At 40.5% G+C, this 20,305-nt stretch overlaps 1 protein-coding gene across 2 annotated transcripts in view; it reads right to left on the bottom strand.

The window, feature by feature from the left end:
* Positions 1–20,305, bottom strand: part of ARHGEF26 (Rho guanine nucleotide exchange factor 26) — a 128,600-nt gene that overhangs the window by 57,544 nt on the left and 50,751 nt on the right. For both annotated transcript variants that reach the window (XM_045539510.1, XM_045539511.1), the window contains one exon: positions 1,494–1,646. In XM_045539510.1, coding sequence (XP_045395466.1) covers positions 1,494–1,646 — 153 coding nt within the window. The remainder of the gene's footprint in view (positions 1–1,493; positions 1,647–20,305) is intronic.

The raw sequence follows: 20,305 nt of genomic DNA, 5'->3' as shown, positions 1-20,305 counted from the left end.
TGCTGTAACCTTAAATTCACATCAACTGCAACAAAGCCCCTGAAAACACAATTACTAATTTCCATGGGAAAGCTGACATGATGGTATCATTAGGCTAATTTAGACAAAACTTCTGTTTTTAAGAGTCACATAATGTATAGCAGTACTTATTCACATTTTTAAATGCTGTAAAGCAAAATGACAACCAAACTTAGTTCTAATTCAAACATGAGCTTGCATTTTTATAACAATTATTACAGCAACCTCTGTCCCTATATCAGGGTTGGGGGTTGGGGGAAGGGTTAGAGAAAGTGAAGGGTGTGATTTTGCCCCCAGGGGACCTTCTGCAATGTCTGCAGACAGACATTTCTGGCATCTAGCAGATAGAGGCCAGGGATACTGTTAAACATCCTGCAATGCATAGGAGAGCCCGCCACAAAGATTTATCCAGCTCCAATGTCAATAGCGTGAACAAACCCTGCTTTGTACTAAAAACCTCATTTGGGGTTGGCAGCTGTGGGTTTTCCACTCTGTCCATATGAGAATTTCATGAGGATGTGGAGGAGAGAGGGGGCACAATCAGCCCCTCTCACCAACTTGGAGGCTTTGACTATTTCTCCAAGCAGCCATGATGTAATCATCACCCCCCACCCCCTCCACAGGGGTCTCACACATTGCATAGAAGCTGACCAAAGCTCCCTGCTCTGGTCATAAATGCCACAACTCACAGGAGGGGGTGAGAATGATAATAGCCAGTAAGCCCCCACACTGGGTTTACAGCAATGCTCAACCCTGCTGTAAAACAAACAGCTACTTCTGATGAACAGGGGCCCTAAAAGTTAATATACATATTACTGAACAATCGCTGACTCTCTTAAGGATAGAGATGGTATACATATCAAACCTAACCTAAAAAGAACAAAAAGAAAAGGTGTGGAGGGAAATTTATAGCTTGACTCTTTTTTGTTGCATAATTAAAACCTTTAAGAACATTTTTTTTCTGTTGCTTTCCTTCAGACCTTCCGTCTTCTCCTCAGCCTAACTTCCCACGGGGAAAAATCAGCAATTCTATAAACAATTTATTACAGTTGTCAACTGAATGGAGGAAGATGAGAATAGTAGAGAAAATCCTGCATCCTACCTTCTAGCTCCATCTACTCAAGAACCCACTCTAGGCCTCCGACAAACCACCTAACTGCCAGTTAACGGCTTAGAAAACAGCAGTGTTTGGAGGGATGATCAATTCTGTGTCTTGCAGCAATTAAAAAAAGAAAAACAAAGAGAAGAAAAAATACAAACTATAATTTCACTAGAATGAAAATTCTCCACACACTGTATTTTTCTACTCAAACAGCCTTACCCTAAAAGTAACCCTCATAAACATTTCTCCCCTGGGAAGTAGCCCATCAAAAGACATTTCTAAATATGATTTAAAAGACCAACTAACTTCAGTCAATGTGTCCTAATTAAAACTAGGTTAGACTACTAAAACTGTAGCATTCAACGTTGCTTACAACAATTTTTGTAGTGTTCGTTGTTGGTACACTTCATTTGTGCAGTATTTCACATATGGGTCAAATGTGGATGCTGTATGTTTTTCCACAATGTCACTTATATCATCTATAAAGATATTATTCTGATGTCTTGCTTCCAACTCTATAAAGAATCTGAAAAAAAAAGAAAAAAATCATTTACATTTCTTCCATATACTTTAAGAGAAAACAGATTATCCTCATGTAATGCCATTATACAGGGTTGGAAAATATGAAAAATACAGAATTCCAACTCAAAAAGCTCCCCCCAAAAAACTATTAAAATTTTGTCTAAATTTAAATCTATCATAGTAACATCTTATTGCTTGAAGTGTTTGGCTACAGACATTGATCATTTGGGGCATTTCTCTGCCTTCAGGTACATTTTAGAATAAACACATTTCACTATTTTTCAAGAATTCCCTGGATATGAGGGGAAAGGAGTTCATGCTTATATATTTTATTGTATTGAAAGGCACATGAGCAAAACACCCGAATAAATGTTTAAAAAACAAATCCGAAATAAACCTAACTATGTGTCCTTTCTCTCAAGATAAAAATAATCACATTATTTTTATAATAAGCATTTCTAATAATAAGCATGGTATTTAAATGTCTTCATAATTTAAGTAGATCGCAATTCGGGTTACCAGATCTAGAGAGATAGCAATTTAGGGTCACCAGATTTAGAATTCACATATATCTATATATACATGTATATGGCCATTGTTTATCCATTCACTTGTTGATGGACACTTGGATAGTTTCCATCTTTTGGCTACCATGAATAGTGCTACTGTGAACACTCATATACAAATATCTGTTTGATTCTCAGTTTTCAAATCTTTTGAGTATATAACTAGAGGTAGAATTTTAAGCACACTGACTCTGTGCCAGTAACAGTATACATATATATCAAGAAATGATAGCATAATACCGAGGACCAATACAGAAAAAGCTGAGTTAGTTCACTACATGAAAGGTGAGTAAGAAATGGTCCTTTCCCTCCCAGCACTCAAGCTGAGTGACAGATAGGAAGCATGGAGCCAACCACAATACTGGATCTGTAACAGAGGTATGGCATAATAGAAAATAAATATTTGGTCTTCAACCCTTGTTCCTAGAACACAGCTCCTAAAACCCTTGGAATCTCCAGTGTTAAGTAAGAGTGCCTTTTGCATGCTAGTGAGATGACTGGTGGCTGGGGTCCCCAGAAAGACCAAGCCATGATTACAGGATTGGAACTTTCAGCTCCTGTCTTCTACACCTCCAGGCAGGGAAGAGGCAGAAAGTTGAGTTCAATAAGTATGGGCCAATAATTTAATCCATTGTGCCTATTTAACAAAACCTCCATAAAAATCCCTACCTGATGGGGTCAGGGAGGGGTGGTGAACACCTGGAGGTGCGGGGCGAGTAGTGGCCCAGAGATGGCATGGGAGCTCTGCAGTGCCAGTCCCCACCTGCCCTACAACATCGCTTACATTTGGCTATTCCTGAGTTGTGTCCTTTATAATAAACCAGAAATAGCAAGTAAAGTGCCTTCTTGAGTTCTGTGAGCTGTTCTAGCAAATCAGAGCCTGAAAGAGGGGTGGATGGCAGGAACCCTCGACTTTGTAGCCAAGCAGGAGAGAAATATGGGTAACCTGTGGATACAATACTTACAAATGGCATCTGAAGTGAGGGCAGTCTTGTGGGATTGGGCCCTTAAACCTGTTCCGGAGAGTTGGAGAATTGATTGGTGTGAGAATAAAACCCCACACATTTGGTATCAGAAGCGTGGCGAGTAAAAACAGTTCAAGAGGCGTATGATGAAAACTCCAGAGGGCAGGGTCACTAACTGCGCCGTACACACAGGTAAGGAAACGTGCGAGCTGGGAGCTGGGTCATCAGTGCTGAGACTGACAAGAAGGGAACAGAGGAAGCAACGCGGGCACAGGCGTGATCTTGCAGGGGGACTGTGGGTAGCTCAGTGAGGTGAGGTGTGGACTCCAGGAGGAACAAGGGCAGAGAAAGGAGACTGCAGAGCAGGCTTGAGCTAGACTGTACACTGAGGAGCTTAGGCTTTCTTTAATCTGCAGACAGAGAGAAAGCACTGGAGGTGCGGAAGCCAATAAATCACTTAATGAGACAAAGAAAATTGGGACAGAGGAAGGATGGATTACAAGGAGAGAGAGACAGATGGCAAGCAGGCCAGTTAGATGGCTAATCTGAGCAAGAAATGATAAAGCCTGGCAGTGGGGAATCAAAATTAAAGTAACAATGTAGAGATAAAAGTAATAGATTCAAAAAACCCATTAGAGGCTGAGCTCAATGGCTCACACCTGTAATCCTAGCACTGTGGGACGCTGAGGTGGGGAGGATCACTTGAGATCAGGAGTTCAAGACCGGCCTGAGCAAGAGAGAGAGACCCCATCTCTACTAAAAATAGAAGAAAATTAGCTGAGCAACTAAAAATAGAAACAAAAAATTAGCCAGGCATGGTGGCACACGCCTGTAGTCCAAGCTACTCGGGAGGCTGAGGTAGGAGGATCTCTTGAGCCCAGGAGTTTGAGGTTGCTGTGAGCTAGGCTGACGCCATGGCATTCTAGTCCAGGCAACAGAGCAAGACCCTGTCTCAGAGAAACAAAACAAAACAAAACAAAACCATTTGATGGGAAGTCAAGGAAGATGCTGGGGTTCTGGGCAATAAGGTGGGTCCTTGAAGACAGAGATTTAGGAGGTGGGAGGAGAAGCAAGAAGAAAACCATTTAATTTTGCCTTAGAAATATCTAATGGCCAGCTGGAAATACACAATGTGAAAATTCAGAGGAACTGGAATTCCAGCAACTGCACAGTCAAGAGTAGTTCCTTGTTAGCTGGTTTTCATATAAATGTGAAATATTTAACTCCAATTGTTTTTTAATGCAAAATTTAAGAAAACTGTCCAAAGAAAACTGAAAAAGGAAGAAATCATTCATAAGGTCATTATCGTGTAATTCTAAGAAATAAATATCCTGAGGCAAATATCTCTTGTGGTTTCTTGTCTTTAACTAACTGTTAACAATCTGAAAGAATGTAGCTATTAATATATAACCAAAACAACAGTAACTTGGCTTTTCCCAATGAAAAGGAAAATTTCATTTATCACTGTAAAAGGTTTGCCAAAGTACAAGATTAAAAACAAGGTACTAATGAAATATCTGTTTATGTCACTACTTTGATGTAATAGAAACCAAACCACCCATCTTTTATTCTTACATTAGCACAATCAAGACATTAATTTAAAGCTTTCTATGTTAAATGATCTTTTGGTTATTTTGGCAAATTTGCATACTTTACTAAGTGAACTGAGCTACAGAAAGACCAAGAAAGTATTTAGAAGAATGAGGCATAATTTCAGGAACCAAGAATGCTGGTGATGTAAAAGCAAAAGTAAAAACATTCTGGTTCCCTGGATGAAACTTGAATGAAGTAATTCGGCTTATTAGGTGGACAACTTTTTAATGGAAATATGCATTTCAGTTTAATGAATTTTTTTCTGGAAAACACTCTCATTATTTCCTCTTTGTAGTATTACAAAGGATGGTCATGTTTTACAACCAATCGTGTTACACAATCTTTTTTTTTTCTCTACCAAATACCAAATTTCTAATCTCATCCCTAACATCTAGATTTTTAAGAAACCTGTGACCAGAAAAAGCTGCCTAGAAATATTCCCTCCTGACCAGAAACACAAGTTACTCCTAACCAGAAACACAAGTTAGCCCTGGTTGACCATTAACTCAGCATCACCAGCACAATCACACCCACACTTCAAATGAGTGCTTTAAATGATTGCAGTCTGCCCAGGTGAGCTCCTTAGCTGTGAAGAGAATGGTCAGACCAAGGACATTAAGGTCAATCTCCAAGGAGGTTCAAGATGATTCTACTAAAGCCCATGTTTTAAGAAAGCCTGATGTGGAGCCTGTTTATGGTCTTTTTAACCTGTCCTCTAATATTTCCTAGAACTGTAGGGATTATATATTCTTCAGGCTTTTTGTGGTTGCTTTATCAAATGATGGTCTTAAATGTGGCATTGCATTTTTGAGGAAAAAGCAAAATCAATAGTGAAGTAGCCACTCCTAATACACTCAGTGTGTGTACCTTTGGTAGATTCATTTTTGTCCTGTGTAGTAGACAGAAAAGACCTACAAATGTGCTGCATCAATGTCCCCCCATACCATTACTGACAGCCTTAAAATTCAACTGGTAATGAAGTTGGCATGTCAGATAGAGCATTCCTGATTGCTCTTGAAAAGCCTGTATAGTAAAGCTCACCAATATAGAGAGTAGATTAAAACTTATTTAATTTACACACAAAAAATATAACTGGTTTAATTAGTAAGCCAAAAAAAGCTCCCTTGTGTCTGGCACAGGGTGACAGGCACTGGTGGATGTCAAGGAGCAAACACTTGCTAAATATGACCACCATCCACTGTGCCAGGACCGGTGCTGAGTGCTCCCTCCCCGTCTACTACCTCATTTCATCAAATCCTTAAGCCTGCTTTATGAGGTGGCCATTATACTCATTTTACAGATAAGAATGCCAAGGCTAAGAGAGCTTAAGTCACAACTCTAAGCAACTGAGCCTCAGTTTGAACCCAGAGCCCTGCCTGTGCTGGAACCACACACTTGCTGCCTCTGCTCTCAGGGGTGAGCTGATCTTGCCTACCTGGTTAACAAGGGTCAACCCGCAACCGAGACATCCAGCAAGAAGAGTAACAGCTGGAACTGAAAAGAAATATGTTACTTTCCAAGAAGACCAATGCTGAGTGGTCTCAGCAAGTAAATTACACAAATCAACATAGTGAAGACTTTCACGGAAGATTTATGTCTCTCGGCAAGATGTGCAGACAACAGAGGGGTCAACAGCCACACTAGGTACAGCCTCCAGGAAAGACAATGAGGAGGGTCACAGCCAGCAATGTGCTCTGGTCCTGCGTGACACAGCATGATCAAGTACGGGATCAAGTACTGGTTTACGGGTACTCTGTGAAACTTTCTGGGGTCATTCGTTTCGGCTCTCTTTGCTCCCTATCGCCCTCCCCTGTGCCTAAGGAAGCCCCACAAACCTTCATGTCCTGGATTAAATTTCATCTCCTTCAGGAAGCTTTCCCTGACCCTTCTAGGATGGGTTAAGCTCTCTTGTTTTATGCCTTCATAAACCTCACACTTTTCTTTCAGTGCACCTACTATGATCACAATTGTTTTATGGTGTCTGTTTACTTCTGTCTCTCTTAGCAAGATCTAGAAGACGGGGCCATATCTGTTGCGTTCACCACTCTATACCCGGGACCCGGCCCTAGCACCCAGAACACAGGAGACAGTCAAATATTTGATAAGTGAGCACATGGAGGAATAAATCAAATATATGGTTTTTTAAATAGAAAATTATAAAGGTGAAACATATTCAAAGAATTTTGTTCTATTGTTATTTTACCAATAACGTGATACCCACAAATTGGTCAGTCTCTCTCTTACTTTCTAAGTGGTCAGTCTCTACCCTGCTTCTCCCACTGGTGGATCAAGTCAACATCTATTTATTGACCACAAGCTGGGTTCCCAGCACTGTGCTAGGTACAGTGAGCGTTACCAGTGAAGGCATGAACTCCCAGCACAAGCTTTTACGATCCTGTCAAGTGGGATCACTAAAATGAGACCCAGTCCAGCCTGACTTTCTTCAATGCCAGCTGCACTTTCTGAAAAACCTGCCAGACCAGCCCCTCCCCCGCCCAATTTAGGGAGGATGCCAGCAAAGCTAAGCTCAGCGCTCAGCTCTCTGGAAGCAGAGAAAAAAGGGCTCTGGTTATAATCAACACTGTCCTGTGCCCCTCTCAGAATGGCATCCTTTCAAGGTACTTTTTCTTCATTAATACCCATCTCCCTAAAGCAAACTCATCATTCCTGGATGTCTCTCTCACTTGAATGAGCTGTCTGTCAACCTAAACAGCTGCAGTATCCCGCCAGAGAGGGTCATATTCACTTAGGCTGGAGACTTGTAACATACCACGCAGGTTTCACATGTCTAAGTGGCTGTTACATAATAAAATATCTTCACTAAACAAAGAAATATTCCAGATAAGTGGCAGCAAACTATGTGCTGCTGGAAAAACTTTCCTAATAGAGCACCAAAGGAACATTCTGAACTCTGCCAAAGTGAATTTATAGTCTGCTGCGGATAAGTGAGATTTGGCGCTTGTTTATTTGGTTCTTTCAGTGGTCATGTTGACACTGAAGATCTGATTCAGTTTCTCTGAACACACTGGACAGAGATAGCAAACACGTGGTGAGAGTACTACCACTAACCCGTGGCAGGCATCATTAACCAACCGTGGCACTCTGCCCGCATGCAGAATTTGCATTCCAGGAAACTATTATCAATCAATCAGAATCAGCGATGAGGAAGATGAAGCTCATCTATGAATCCTTCACCCGACTAACACTAATAGGAAATGTGTTAATTCAACAAAAATACAGGGTTGTTGCTCCTCAGTCAGAATATGCTACCTCTCTCCTGATCAAGTAAAGGTCTCAAGAGGTTTCCTCCTCAGCAGACTGTACAACTTCTCACATTCTATTTTAGCTTTTGCTTCTGAAATTTCATCTCTGGATTGATAATAAGGGGATAACAGCTGAAATTAAAAGTGGTTTGGAATATGACGAAAAAAAGAGTTCTACACAAAAATGTTCTGGTAGCTCTTATTCCCATTCTGATAGCTACTGTTTGATCCTTAAAATTTTGAGGATGATTTTTGTTAAATAATTTTTATCATCCTGTTAAGACCTTAAAGATCAGCCTGGATATTTGGCACAAGAGACTGAGGTAAAAGACCTAAGCTAGGGGTATTTGCGGGACTTTGAATCAAAGGGTTTTCTTACGCTTAATACCACACAACACAGAGCCTGCTTAGGTTTAAATCCAGCTCCACACAGGCACCTTCGTTTCAAGGTACCCGGCAAATCCCAGAGAAGGAGGGTGGACCTGGGGACCAGAGAAGGGAGGGGCAAAGAAAGGCCACAAAACCAAGTATCCCTCAAGACTCTTTCGCATCAGTTGAGGCTCCAACTTGCTTAGTCTTGCCTCTCACTGATAATATATGTTCTAAAAGGAATATAAACAGGACCACACAAATATAGGAAAACAGCATTAAGAAGACCTTGAACTTTTAATACCATTAGACTGACTTTTTGCTTAAAAATGAGAATTTAAAGTATTTATCATCTGAACCTGCTTCACAGAAATAAAGTAGCGAAGAGGGCGCTTTTTCCCATGGTAACCATTTACCTACTTGATTCTTCTCTTTCAGTGCTACTCACATGCATTCATCCAGATTTTAATTTCTCCCAGAAATGAGCATAACACTCCTTAGAAATGAGGATAGCAAATGACAGAAAACACGTGGCAGCATTATTATCAAAACACCTTTAGAGGGGATGAGCGCCTGTGCGTGCTTGGGCCTGAGATGCTCTGGGTTCTTATGGACAGTTTTACAGCTTATGTTTTTTTTATGTGGACACAATTTTTAATTTCCATCTAATGGAAACACCACCCCTCAATTTTATATATGACTATAAAGACAGAGACCAAGTAACAAAGAGTGAGCACTCAGTAGATGTGTTAAATGAATCAATACTAGATACCTATTGTTCCTCCTTGCCCCACCATTCAAGTACCTTCTTCCAAGGAAAGGAATAGTGAATAACAACACAAAGCAAGGAACTACCAACCATGACCTAATAACCACATTAAATTACGAGGGTCCCTGTGATGGGGGTGGGCTGAATGGCTCTGCTGACCTCAGCTTTCTCAGCTGTCAGAATTGGGTTGGCAAATATCCCACGTGGGAGTTTGCACTCCTTACACAGCATACCCCAGGCAGGGCTTGTATCCTCAAGAACAGTTTTGCTAATCCGTTGCCTGGCAAAAATTCTTTGTAAACTCAAACCCTAGGAAAGGTTGATGACTCCTACGGAACTGTTTCCCTTTGGTCTACAATAGCTGCATAACCAATGCTGTGACCCATTCATCATGGCTGCCCAGAAGAGTGTTGCTGTGTTTAATCCTCTCTCACAGTAACTCTACCAGGCGTGTTTGTTCTCTTCGTCCCTGCCTTGTTTTCTGTTTCCCAGTTAAACAGCCTCACTGTGTACCTGTCTTTCATTGTAAGTTTCCTTGAGCCTTTTATGGATGTGGTTAGGGTATAAATTATAAATTATAAACAAACTGGAAAAATGTGGATTCTTAGTTGCTGCTTGGAAGCGGCACCAAGAATGAATTTACAGAATATTGGAACAAAGTCAAATAAAACATAAAAGCCTCTGCATGCCAAAGCCCCCTTTCCTATTGTGGACTGGTTGTTCTGGGATAAAAATCAGTACAGGAAAGAACAAATTTCTCTCGGGCACTATTTCCAGACCCTTTTTAGGGAGTGTCCATGATATTTCAAATCAGAATTCAGTTGACAGGTAAAAATAACATTTAAAAAGAAAGAAATGTTCTCTATGGCTCTCTTCAGTTTCTTTTTTCAAAAAAAAAAAAAAAAAAACCAGGACACAGAAGTTTGAAAAACTCTAGCAGTCAGTTTCCAAAGCCATAATATCCTAAGAAAAATGATGCACAAGGAAAAGGGAATTTCATGTCCTGTCTGACATTTTCAATCCTGCATCAGCTTACGGAGCATCTGGCTCCAATCTGCCCGTTTTCACACAACTCTCTCCTTCAACTTTAATCAAGGGCTTTAAAAATACTTTCTTTTTAAATGTTATTAGCACTGGTCAGCAAGCATCAGAAGAATAGGATCTACGAAGTAAACAAGTTCTTGTCCTGAATTTAAATGGATTTGGGAATAATGATAAATTTCCACTTATTTATTAAAACAAAACAAACAACTGGGTAGAGAAGACAGGGTTAACCTTCAGTGCCGCCATAGGCAGTAATCAGCTCAAGAAAGACCACCGGCAACCGACCACCGGCAACCAAGAGAAGAGGGAAACACAACAGGAAGGAGAGAAAAGATACTATAAGCCAATGGCAGGGAAACACGAAGGAATAAAAAGAGAGAAAGTGTAATTGTTAAGCTTCCCAATCACCTCCTCAGCACCAGAGACCAGGCTTTCCCACTTTCTCTTTCCCAACGTTTACACTTTCCTTTTCCTTCTGTATCAGTGAGATGAGATCACTTACCTCATGAGTAAACATTATAATAACACCCATAACTGAACACACTTCCAGATAAAGTCCATTTCACAGTGTACCACACCGGACACACTGTAGCAAAGCTAATCACGTACCATGCACATCACATCTTTGGGAAATTTAAGTGGGGTACTGGTTACAAGTGCAAACACTGGAACAAGACTGCCTGGGTTCAAATTCTAGCCTGATCTTTTACTAGCCTCCTCTCCTTAGGCAACTTAAGGTCTCCATGCCTCTAAATCCTCATCTGCAAAATGGGAATAATAATGGTAGCACCTCATGATGACTAACTGAACTAAGGATTGGTACATGCCCATCAACACTAACTATCATTTAAAGTGCAATAAAATGCCGTTCTTCCCATATGAATTCACATAATTCACATGTCTTCCAAGTAATGCCAACAGGTTCTCTCCATTTTCTAGTCCACTCAGTTCAAGGACAGCAAGCCTGGTTCCTATACACGTATTTCCATCAATTAGGTCTAGGTGGACAGGTGCAGCATTCTCCTGTCATACATCAGATCCACTCAAAATCATAGGTACATGCTTTCTTATCAGCTTTTAAAAATTTAATTGGTATTTACCAATGACAAAATTAGAGAAGGGTCTAGCTCAGACGTTTTAGGTCTTACGTGTTGATACCTCCTCAGCAAGTTACACACGGGAGAGCAATGAACCAGAGAAAACTAACAATTCTTAGTAACCGAGAAGTGGTAGAACATTTCTTTACATGTAACACTGCCCTGGGCCTTGGCCTCCTAATCGTTGTGAGAAAGAACTCATGTCACAATTAAGAGGCTCTAAGCCAGGCAAGGCACAGATATACTTGGCAAAAACACAAAGGGCACCATGTTTAGTTTTACAGCCCCTGTGGCAGACTAAATAATGGCCCCCAAAGATGTCCATGTCCTGGGAATACATTATCTTATATGGTGAAAGTGACTTTACAGATGTGGTTAAGGATACTGAGATGGGAAAATCATCCTGGATTACCCAGCTGGACCCAAAGCAATCACAAAGGTCCTTACAAGATGGTGGCAGGAGGATCAGAGGCAGAGAGAAGACGGAAGGGCGGGCAGAAATCGGAGAGAAGAGAAGATGCAGCTGGCTTTGAGGACAGAAGGAAGGGTCATAAGCCAAGAAATGCAGGTGACCTCCAAAAGCTGAAAAAGGCAAGGACACTGATTCTCCCCTAGAACTTCCAGAAGGAAGCAGCTCTGGTGATACCTTGACTTTATCTAGTAAAACTGATTTCAGACTTCTGATTTCAGAATAAATCTATATTGTTTTAAATCATTAAGTCTGTGGCAATTTGTTACAGCTGCAATAAGAAACTAATACATCCTGCATATCTGTTTTAGAAACTCTCTCTCTTGTAACCTCTTGTTCCTTCCCCAATATGCAACATCCAGCATCTGCATACAGCCCCTTCATGACCCATGGGCCCTACTTTACAGCTTCATCTATCCCAGGAAGCTGGAGGTTCCAGAACCAGCTCCCTGCCCTACTCATTCATTCAGTGACTATTTACTGGACACCTACTATGTACCAGACTCTATTCTAGGCACACAACCTACACAGCCCAGGCAATTCCAATGGAAATCCCTGCCTTCATGGCAATCAAAATCTAGTTTCCAGGGAGGCTAGCCCTCTCTGTTCCGTCCCCTCGGGGCCCTGCTGCAGGACTGCATAGACAACTGTTGAGGACCAATGAGCAAAAATGGAACCAAACACTTCCCCTTCCAGGTCCTCTGAAAGACGTTCTGAAAGGCAGAGACCTTCACATCCTTCACATTAGGTAACCACCAGGAAGAAGGAAGGCAGAAGGAGGAAGGCAATGAGAGAGGCGAAGGAGATGTGTGAGCAAATATGGAAATACTCAGGTTGTGCCCATGGAATGCCGTGGTGGACTTCATGGTCTCAAAGCATCTTCTGTTCCTGGTCTCAAAGCAAATCCAGACTCTCTGAACTTGAAGGCCGAGTTTGTTGTGTCAGCACATTTGTACATGAATTTTTTTTGAGGAAGAAAAAACTTATAGCTTTTAAAAGATTCCCAAAAGGATCCATGAGACAAAGAAATTTAAGAACCACTGGCTTGGTGAAACGCAACATCCAAAACTGAAGGATACACAAAATATGGAAAATTACCGGAAGATGAAATTATAAACATAGCCTGGGCCTAGACTATACAGAACTTGGAGTGGGCCATGTTAAGCAGTTTTAATTCCTTTCTAAGTCACAGAGAACCACTGAGGTTTTTGGTATTTTAGGAAGGTAACCCTGGAGGTAGCAGGGAGAAGGATGGGATAAACAGATAGGGAAGGCTGAATTAAGGTGCAAAGAAGGCAAGGAGGCCAGCCACAAGTCTACACATATTCTTCTCCACTAAAGAGAAGAGGCCGGCAGTTCCTCTAGATGTTAAACATTCAGTTTCCACATGACCCAGCAATTCCACTCCTAGGTATGTACCTGAGGGTAATAAACACCTGAAACACAAAAACTTGTATACAGATGTTCATAGCAGCATAATTCATAATAGTACAAAGGAGAAACAACCCAATATCTACCAATTAATGAATTAATAAATAAAAAGTGGTATATCCAGACAATGGAATATTATTCAGCAATAAAAACGAAGTACCAACATATGTTACAACATGGATCAATCTTGACAGCATTATGCTAGGCGAAAGGAACCCATCATAAAAAACCACATTTTATATGATTCCATTAATATGAAATATCTAGAAGAGTCAAATTCATAGAAACAAAGCAGACTGGTGGTAACCGAGAGCTGGGGAGGTTTGGGGGAAGTGGGGAGTAAGTGCTAATGGGTACAAGCATTTCTTTTCGAGGTGACAAAATTGTAGAACTGATTGTGGTGATGGATGCACAACCTGTGAATATACCAAAAACTACTGATTTATACAATTTAAGTGGTTTATTTGTATGGCATATGAATTAATATCTCAATAAACCTCTTTTAATAAAAAGGACAGCAGCTAGGGAAATGGACAGAGGGCAAGAACTGGTATCAGCTCGTTTTTGTTCATGTATAGAGCCCTCCCTTTTCCTGCTTTCCAGCTAGCAGATTTTGTCTGTATTTCATGGGTTTCTAAGTGACTCTCAGGAAAAGTCCCAAAGCCTAAAGAATAAAGGAGAGCCATTCTACTTGAGGCAGTGTCAGGAGGCCCAGAGCCCAGTTATTTGGCTTCCCTGACACCCAAATTGGCAAACCCTACCGTGCCTTCAGGGAATTCCAGGCCCAATGGACCGCATTCTGAAACCACTCTACAGATCCAAAGGGCTGAGAGATGTGGAATGTTAGGCATCTTTGTAGGGTCAGCGAGAGGGAATTTAGCCAAAATCCCCCTAGTCACACCAGGGAATTACAGGCAGGATGTCACGCCAAAGCCTGCCCTGCTCCACAGCTCAGCCTTTAACCCATGACAACTATTATCCTTCCGCTTAATCACCATGCAAGACCTCCTAGTACGAGGGAATAATGACTTCACCTACAGAAAGCTAAGAAATGTTTGTTTGTATACCCTCATACAAGGCTTTCCAATGTATGGCAATTTAGCCTAGAAGGGTCAAAATGTTCAGAAAATCTCTTTCATACCCCAAAATCTTAGTTAGCATTTGATGATAACCAAGGTACTGGCAGACTTTAACTTTCTTTAATGGTGAGTTTAGAATTACAAAATATGTTATCTGTTTCTTTAGAAAAATTTCTATGGTATGTATGCTCTTAAATCTATATTTCCTACTGCCAGTCAATAATTTATAAACCCTAAACAGTCACATGGCACCAATGTTTGTGTTCTGTTTTATACGTGCAACTCTTCCGTCTTGTATTTCTTTACCAAAACCCTGGCCCCAAAGCACACATCTTTCTGCAATGGGCTCTTTGTGGTATCTCCCTCCCTTTTATCCTGCTTCAATCCACTTTTAAAGAACCTACCAAAACTCCTTTCTAAAAACTTCTCTGGCACCATGACCCTCTTGCTTGGAAACATCAATGGGACTCAGCTTTCCAAACCAAATTTCTAACATTAGCTTCTAACCAAATACCCTTTAAGTAAAGCCCACGGATGTACTCCTCTCATCCTGGTTCTTTCCCAATGAGTCCTCTCAGCCACTTCATGCCTTTCAGTCAACCTAAATGCCTGCCCCCACTATGTACTGCGAAGCAACAATATCACTGTGAAATCTTCTTTTATTGCTTGCTAAGGATGTTGACACGAGATCACCAGGACTATGTCATTCACCAGGACACACAGTGGCTGGTTTGTAGAGAAGTGATCACTTAAGCTTCAGGGAGTTTGTCATTCTCTAGCTTTCCTTTTTTTTTTTTTCCCCCTAATTGAAATCTTAATGATTGCAGTGAAAACTGCCAGAAAAATTTAATCTGGACTTTGGCCAATATACCTATACACTTACATTTGGTCACTTCCATCCTCACTTTCTGCCACAGAAGCAGAGCTGGATCCAAGTTAGTTGCAGGAATTTGAGAAATATTAAAGAAACTGTCTACTTGTCATTTACTCAAGAGATGTGTGATCCCTTCAAAAGACAATGGTCTCCAGTGTAAAAGGAATGGAGAAAGCTGCACCTGTGGGACAGAAGGCAAGCACTCCTGTATAGCCGGACTGCGGGGCACAGGCCCAGCCTGTGTGCATCAGCGTTCAAGTTGTCAGCAGCTACTCTGATTGCTATAAAATGTCGGAGCACAAAAGTGCCTTGGCACCTGTGCTAATAACAAAGCCAGCATGAATTTCAGCTATAGAATGAATACATGTTATTATACCTGATAGCTCCACTATACCTTGTATAATGCTTTACAATTTCCAAGTGGTTTTACACATCTTTCCATTAAACATTATTTCCATTTCCAAGTGCTTTCCTTCGAACTCATTATAGCTATGCAAAAATAAACATCCTCTGGCTTATTTCTAAAACAAAGCAAAGCACACAGTGTAAATACTTTCCTTGATAGGGGGTACTAAAACACTTTCATTTAGCCACAGAGAATTGTTCCATGAGAAGTGGTCATTGAAACAAAAAATCATCTGTAGGTTCTACCATTAACAGTACTTGTCAGTGATATACTAATACACCAGAGGCAGTCAGCTTCATAAAAAAGTCTGCATAATTTCTCTTTACTAAATTCTCTACAGGAATTTTAAAAGAATACAAGATTTTTTGAAAAATGTAATTTTGTAAAAGTTTACTTTTATAAATCTCTAGGTTCGGGTATTTTAATTCCTTGCACTTTTTTAAAAGGATAGCTTGAAGGTTAACAATAGAAAAAGAAGGAAGTATTTCATTTCCTTAGAAAGTCAATGAACATAAGAAGTTCTAGGTATAAAAGAGTTACCACATGCCTGCTCTCCCACTCCAACAGAAGAAATAGCCTATGATACGCAGCTTGCACATTGTAAGTTATATGTGCAGCGCAACATAGGCTTAAACATTTTGATTTATGTGTAGCTGCAGGTATAGGAACAGAGGTCAAAAATCTAACCATTACATTTCACAGAACCTCTAAAACAAGATGAAAGGGATGTCATCCCTTTTACTTCGACTTTCAAAACCTGAACTTTACCCTCTATTCTTAAGATATAGAATGGTAAATTCAATTTCTTTAAAAAGTAGAGACATTATATATAGGTGACCCTTCCCTGGTAAATCATGACTTGTATGCTGAGGGTACTTATATTGTATTTATTAGGACCTCTAGAATCTCAACACAAAAATAGTTTCCTTCATCATCTTTCTTTTCAGTGCTTATAAAAAGTATATTTCTCTTATCTATGTATTTTAAGCATTTCTCAGTTTTCTTTAGTTGCCATACCTTTTTGCAAAGCCAACTCAAGTTTCTTAATTTTTTTTAATCAGGAAAAAAAAAATGAGTGTGTATATGCTACAGTCTCCAACCCCCGAGCTGCAGACTAGTACCAGCCAGCCTGTTAGGGACCAGACCACAGAGCTCTGCCCCCCGCTGCCCCCCACCCCCGTCTGTGGAAAAACGTGTTCCATGCAACTGGTCCATGATGCTAAGGGACTGCTGGTGTAACACCAGAACTTATTCCTCCTATCTAGCTGTAATTTTATATCCTTTAATAAATCTCTCCCAAGACAAATAGCTTTGAGGCTGTTATCCTTTATAACTGCCCCTGCCTGTGGAAAAATTGTCTTCTGTGAAACTTAGGAACGGTGCTGGCTGGGGGCGGGGTGGGGCCGGGTGGTAGGGGCACACAGCAGGAAGCAGCAGGTGGGGTGAGGGAGCAAACCTTCATCTGTATTTACAGCCGCTCCCCATCACTCACATCACTGCCTGAGCTCCACCTCCTGTCAGTGGCTTCCCCACCCCTGTGGAAAAAATTATCTTCCATGAAACCAGTCCCTAATGCCAGAAAGGTTACAGAACACTGTGTGTGTGTGTGTGTGTGTGTGTGTGCATTTCCCTTCCCTATTCTTTTAAAGAAAGGCTACTAATTTTAAAGTAATATAGAGAAGGCAAATCTACCTGATTATTTGCTCTAATATAAAAAACTTGACAATGGTGCATTATTTAACCGATTGTCCATCTAATTTTAACAGGGGGATGTAGGAAAGAAAAGCATGCTTTATCACTGGAAGTTACACAATTGTATCTCCTTAAAGCCTCAAATTACATATTAACATAGTACACTAAGATATATTTTTCCTTCTTCCCTCCAACCCCTGCTAAATTTGTAGAGAAGGTTTCTGAGGAACTTCAAGCGTGCCACTTTGTGCACAGACACAATAAACTCCAACCATTTCTATCAGGCTCATTAAGGCCAAAAAAGCAAACCAATGCAGTGTGCATCAGAGATCACCCTACATATGTGTATTTTAAAAATCTAAATTAGCTCCCAACATATAAAAATCAAGAGACTGCATCCAGACATCTGGATTCCCGCTTTTTCTGAAATATCAGAAGATCTGGCAACACTGAGCTCACATGGCCAGAATTACGGGGTCTGCACTCACAGCCTGGTGTACGGTGACTCCCACTACTCAGCACCATCTCACACCCATCCTACTTTACTCAGCTACATGACCTGGCTGCCAGGGCAGGTACCTGAATGTGTCTCCCTGCAGAGAGGGCTCTGGAGTCAGATCTGGGTCTGAATTCTGGTTTATCACCTAGTATCTGGGTACTTACTACTTGGGTACAATCTTCTTCTGTTTCTCATCTGCTAAAAAAGATCATACTATCTCCTGCATAGATTGTGGCAAGGATTAAATAGCATAAACTATAAAAAGAACTTACCACAATACCAGGCACACTGGGCTGAATAAATGGTGGTAGATGTTGTTACTATTATTATCTTCAAATGACAAGGCATCTAAGGCATAACTCCAGAGGACGCTAATTTCCATCCAGGCCAAAAAAGTTTTGGCAATAACTCATTTTAACCCCCCAAATTTGTGTTTTATTTAGAAGCAAACTGAGTTATTAGGGACTCATTAAACTTTTGCTTTCTTTTGTCAGGAACCTCAAAGCCCCAACTCCATGTAAGTGAAAAAAAAACACACATACAAAAACACAAAAATAAACCTCTGCAACCTCTGGTTTTCATCCAATTGCTAAGAAAGCAATATATTGTTCATCAGAAATAGTTTTATGCATGTATCAATCAATCTGTTCTCTATCCCTGAAAAGTTTCTCATATAAACACAAAAATAGAAGAGAGAATACAGGCTTTCATTAACCTGTGAAGTGTTATTTAAACTGAGGAAAATGAATTGCTGTAATTAGCATCAAATTTTGACAAATATATGGTTTTAAAATGTTTGTCTTTCATTAAAAAGGCTTTGGAGTTTGCAAATTGCAATAATTGATATCTCTGCAAGAACTATAATTAATCTGCAAGAACTTTTACAGATTAGTTCAATTGCAGAAGGACTAAAGAGAAGAAAAATTACACCCAGCCATCTCTTCATAATCTTGGTGCAATCTTGGTGAATTAAAATCAGCAGAAAATCTTGTCAACTTATATTCATGATCTGAGCTAGAAACTATATCCAAAGCTAAGTCCAATTATTTATACTATGCCGGCAAAAGTCCGAGGCAGCAACATAATGAATTTGGGGGCGGAGGGACTAGGGTGGGAGGTGATGCAGAGAAGAATCCATGGAAATCTCACTAATAAATTCCCTTGAAATGGCATTATTAAGATTATGAAAAGGTATTAATGGCACTTGGCTGAACACACTATATTCTGATGTAAACTGTGCTGTAAAGCCTTAGCAGTTTCTCAAATGTTGATTTTGGCTACTGCATATGTGAAAATTGGTATAGACAAGGGCCAAAATATGATCCTTATAAGCATTTTATTTCAAAGTCAATAGCTGGGAGGCACAGCCTATCCATTACACAACAACAACTTGAAGTTATAAAATGGGGACATTATTTATGCAATTGATATTTTTATAAAGCTAATATTTTTTGTAAATCAAATCACTACAAAATGACCCCCCAAGAAAAAATCTTGGATGGTTCACTTTGTAAAACGAAAACAATTTGCGGATGGTAATGCTTGCCTTAGATTGTATCTGTTCTACATGTCTGGATCTTCTTCGGCCAGCCTGTCTCTAAATACAACCTGTGCTTCCTGCGTTCTGAAAACAAATGAAACCAGGAAGACTCGTCCACATTCCACTGCCACTGTGAAACTTCAACAATATCCATTGCCATGTAGAGTGGAGTGCCCTACCCCGCTTCCTTCTCTTCTCACTTTCTTGGAAGTGATGCCGATTACTCTGATAATCCTCTGAGGACACAGAGGCCATGCCAAGACTCTGGGGTTCTGAAGGGATACCCCTTTTACATGGATCACACCATTAGCCTCCCTGTTGCAACTGCTTCTTGTGCAGAGCTTTTCCTGTCTACAACTCTCTATCTCATTGACATGGTGCAAAATATAAATCCTCAAAAAGATGCCACAAGAGACTGAAGTCATTCTGAAGGCATGTTGATTTTTTTCCTTCATAAATATGAAGAAAAAAAAAAACATGAGATGCCATTTGGCTTCTAGAGCACACTGTTCTCCTGGGTTTTCTTCTGCCCCAGCTGGCCTCTCCTTCTCAGTCTTCTTGGCTGGCTCCTCCCCCACCTTCCCAATATCTTGTGTTGGGAGGTCCCAGGGCTTGTGCTCACTCAGCCTTCTCTTCTCTACTTCCATTCTTTCTCCAATAATCTCATTCAGCACAACTGCTTGAAATTTCTTCTATATGCTAATTACTCCCAAATATGTCTTCCCCTTCAAACTGCTCAAGTCCAGACCTGCTTATCTGCCTATTCAATAGTGCCTCTTGATGCCTCACAGCCACCTCAGAAGGTACGGGGTATGCGGAACAAATAACCACAGAAAACCTCAATAGTACTGGAAAAGGCAAAACTATGGAAACAGTAAAACCATTAGTGGTTGCCAGGGATTTAGGGGGAGGGCAAGATGAATAGGTGGAACACAGAGGGTATTCAGAATAGCGAAACTATTCTATATGATGCTATAACAGTGGATACATGTCATTCTACATTTGTC

The sequence above is a fragment of the Lemur catta genome, chromosome 1, assembly GCF_020740605.2.
Source record: "Lemur catta isolate mLemCat1 chromosome 1, mLemCat1.pri, whole genome shotgun sequence".
Taxonomy (NCBI): domain Eukaryota; kingdom Metazoa; phylum Chordata; class Mammalia; order Primates; family Lemuridae; genus Lemur; species Lemur catta.
Note: the sequence above shows the minus strand (reverse complement) of the source record. Positions and strands in the feature narration are given on the sequence as shown.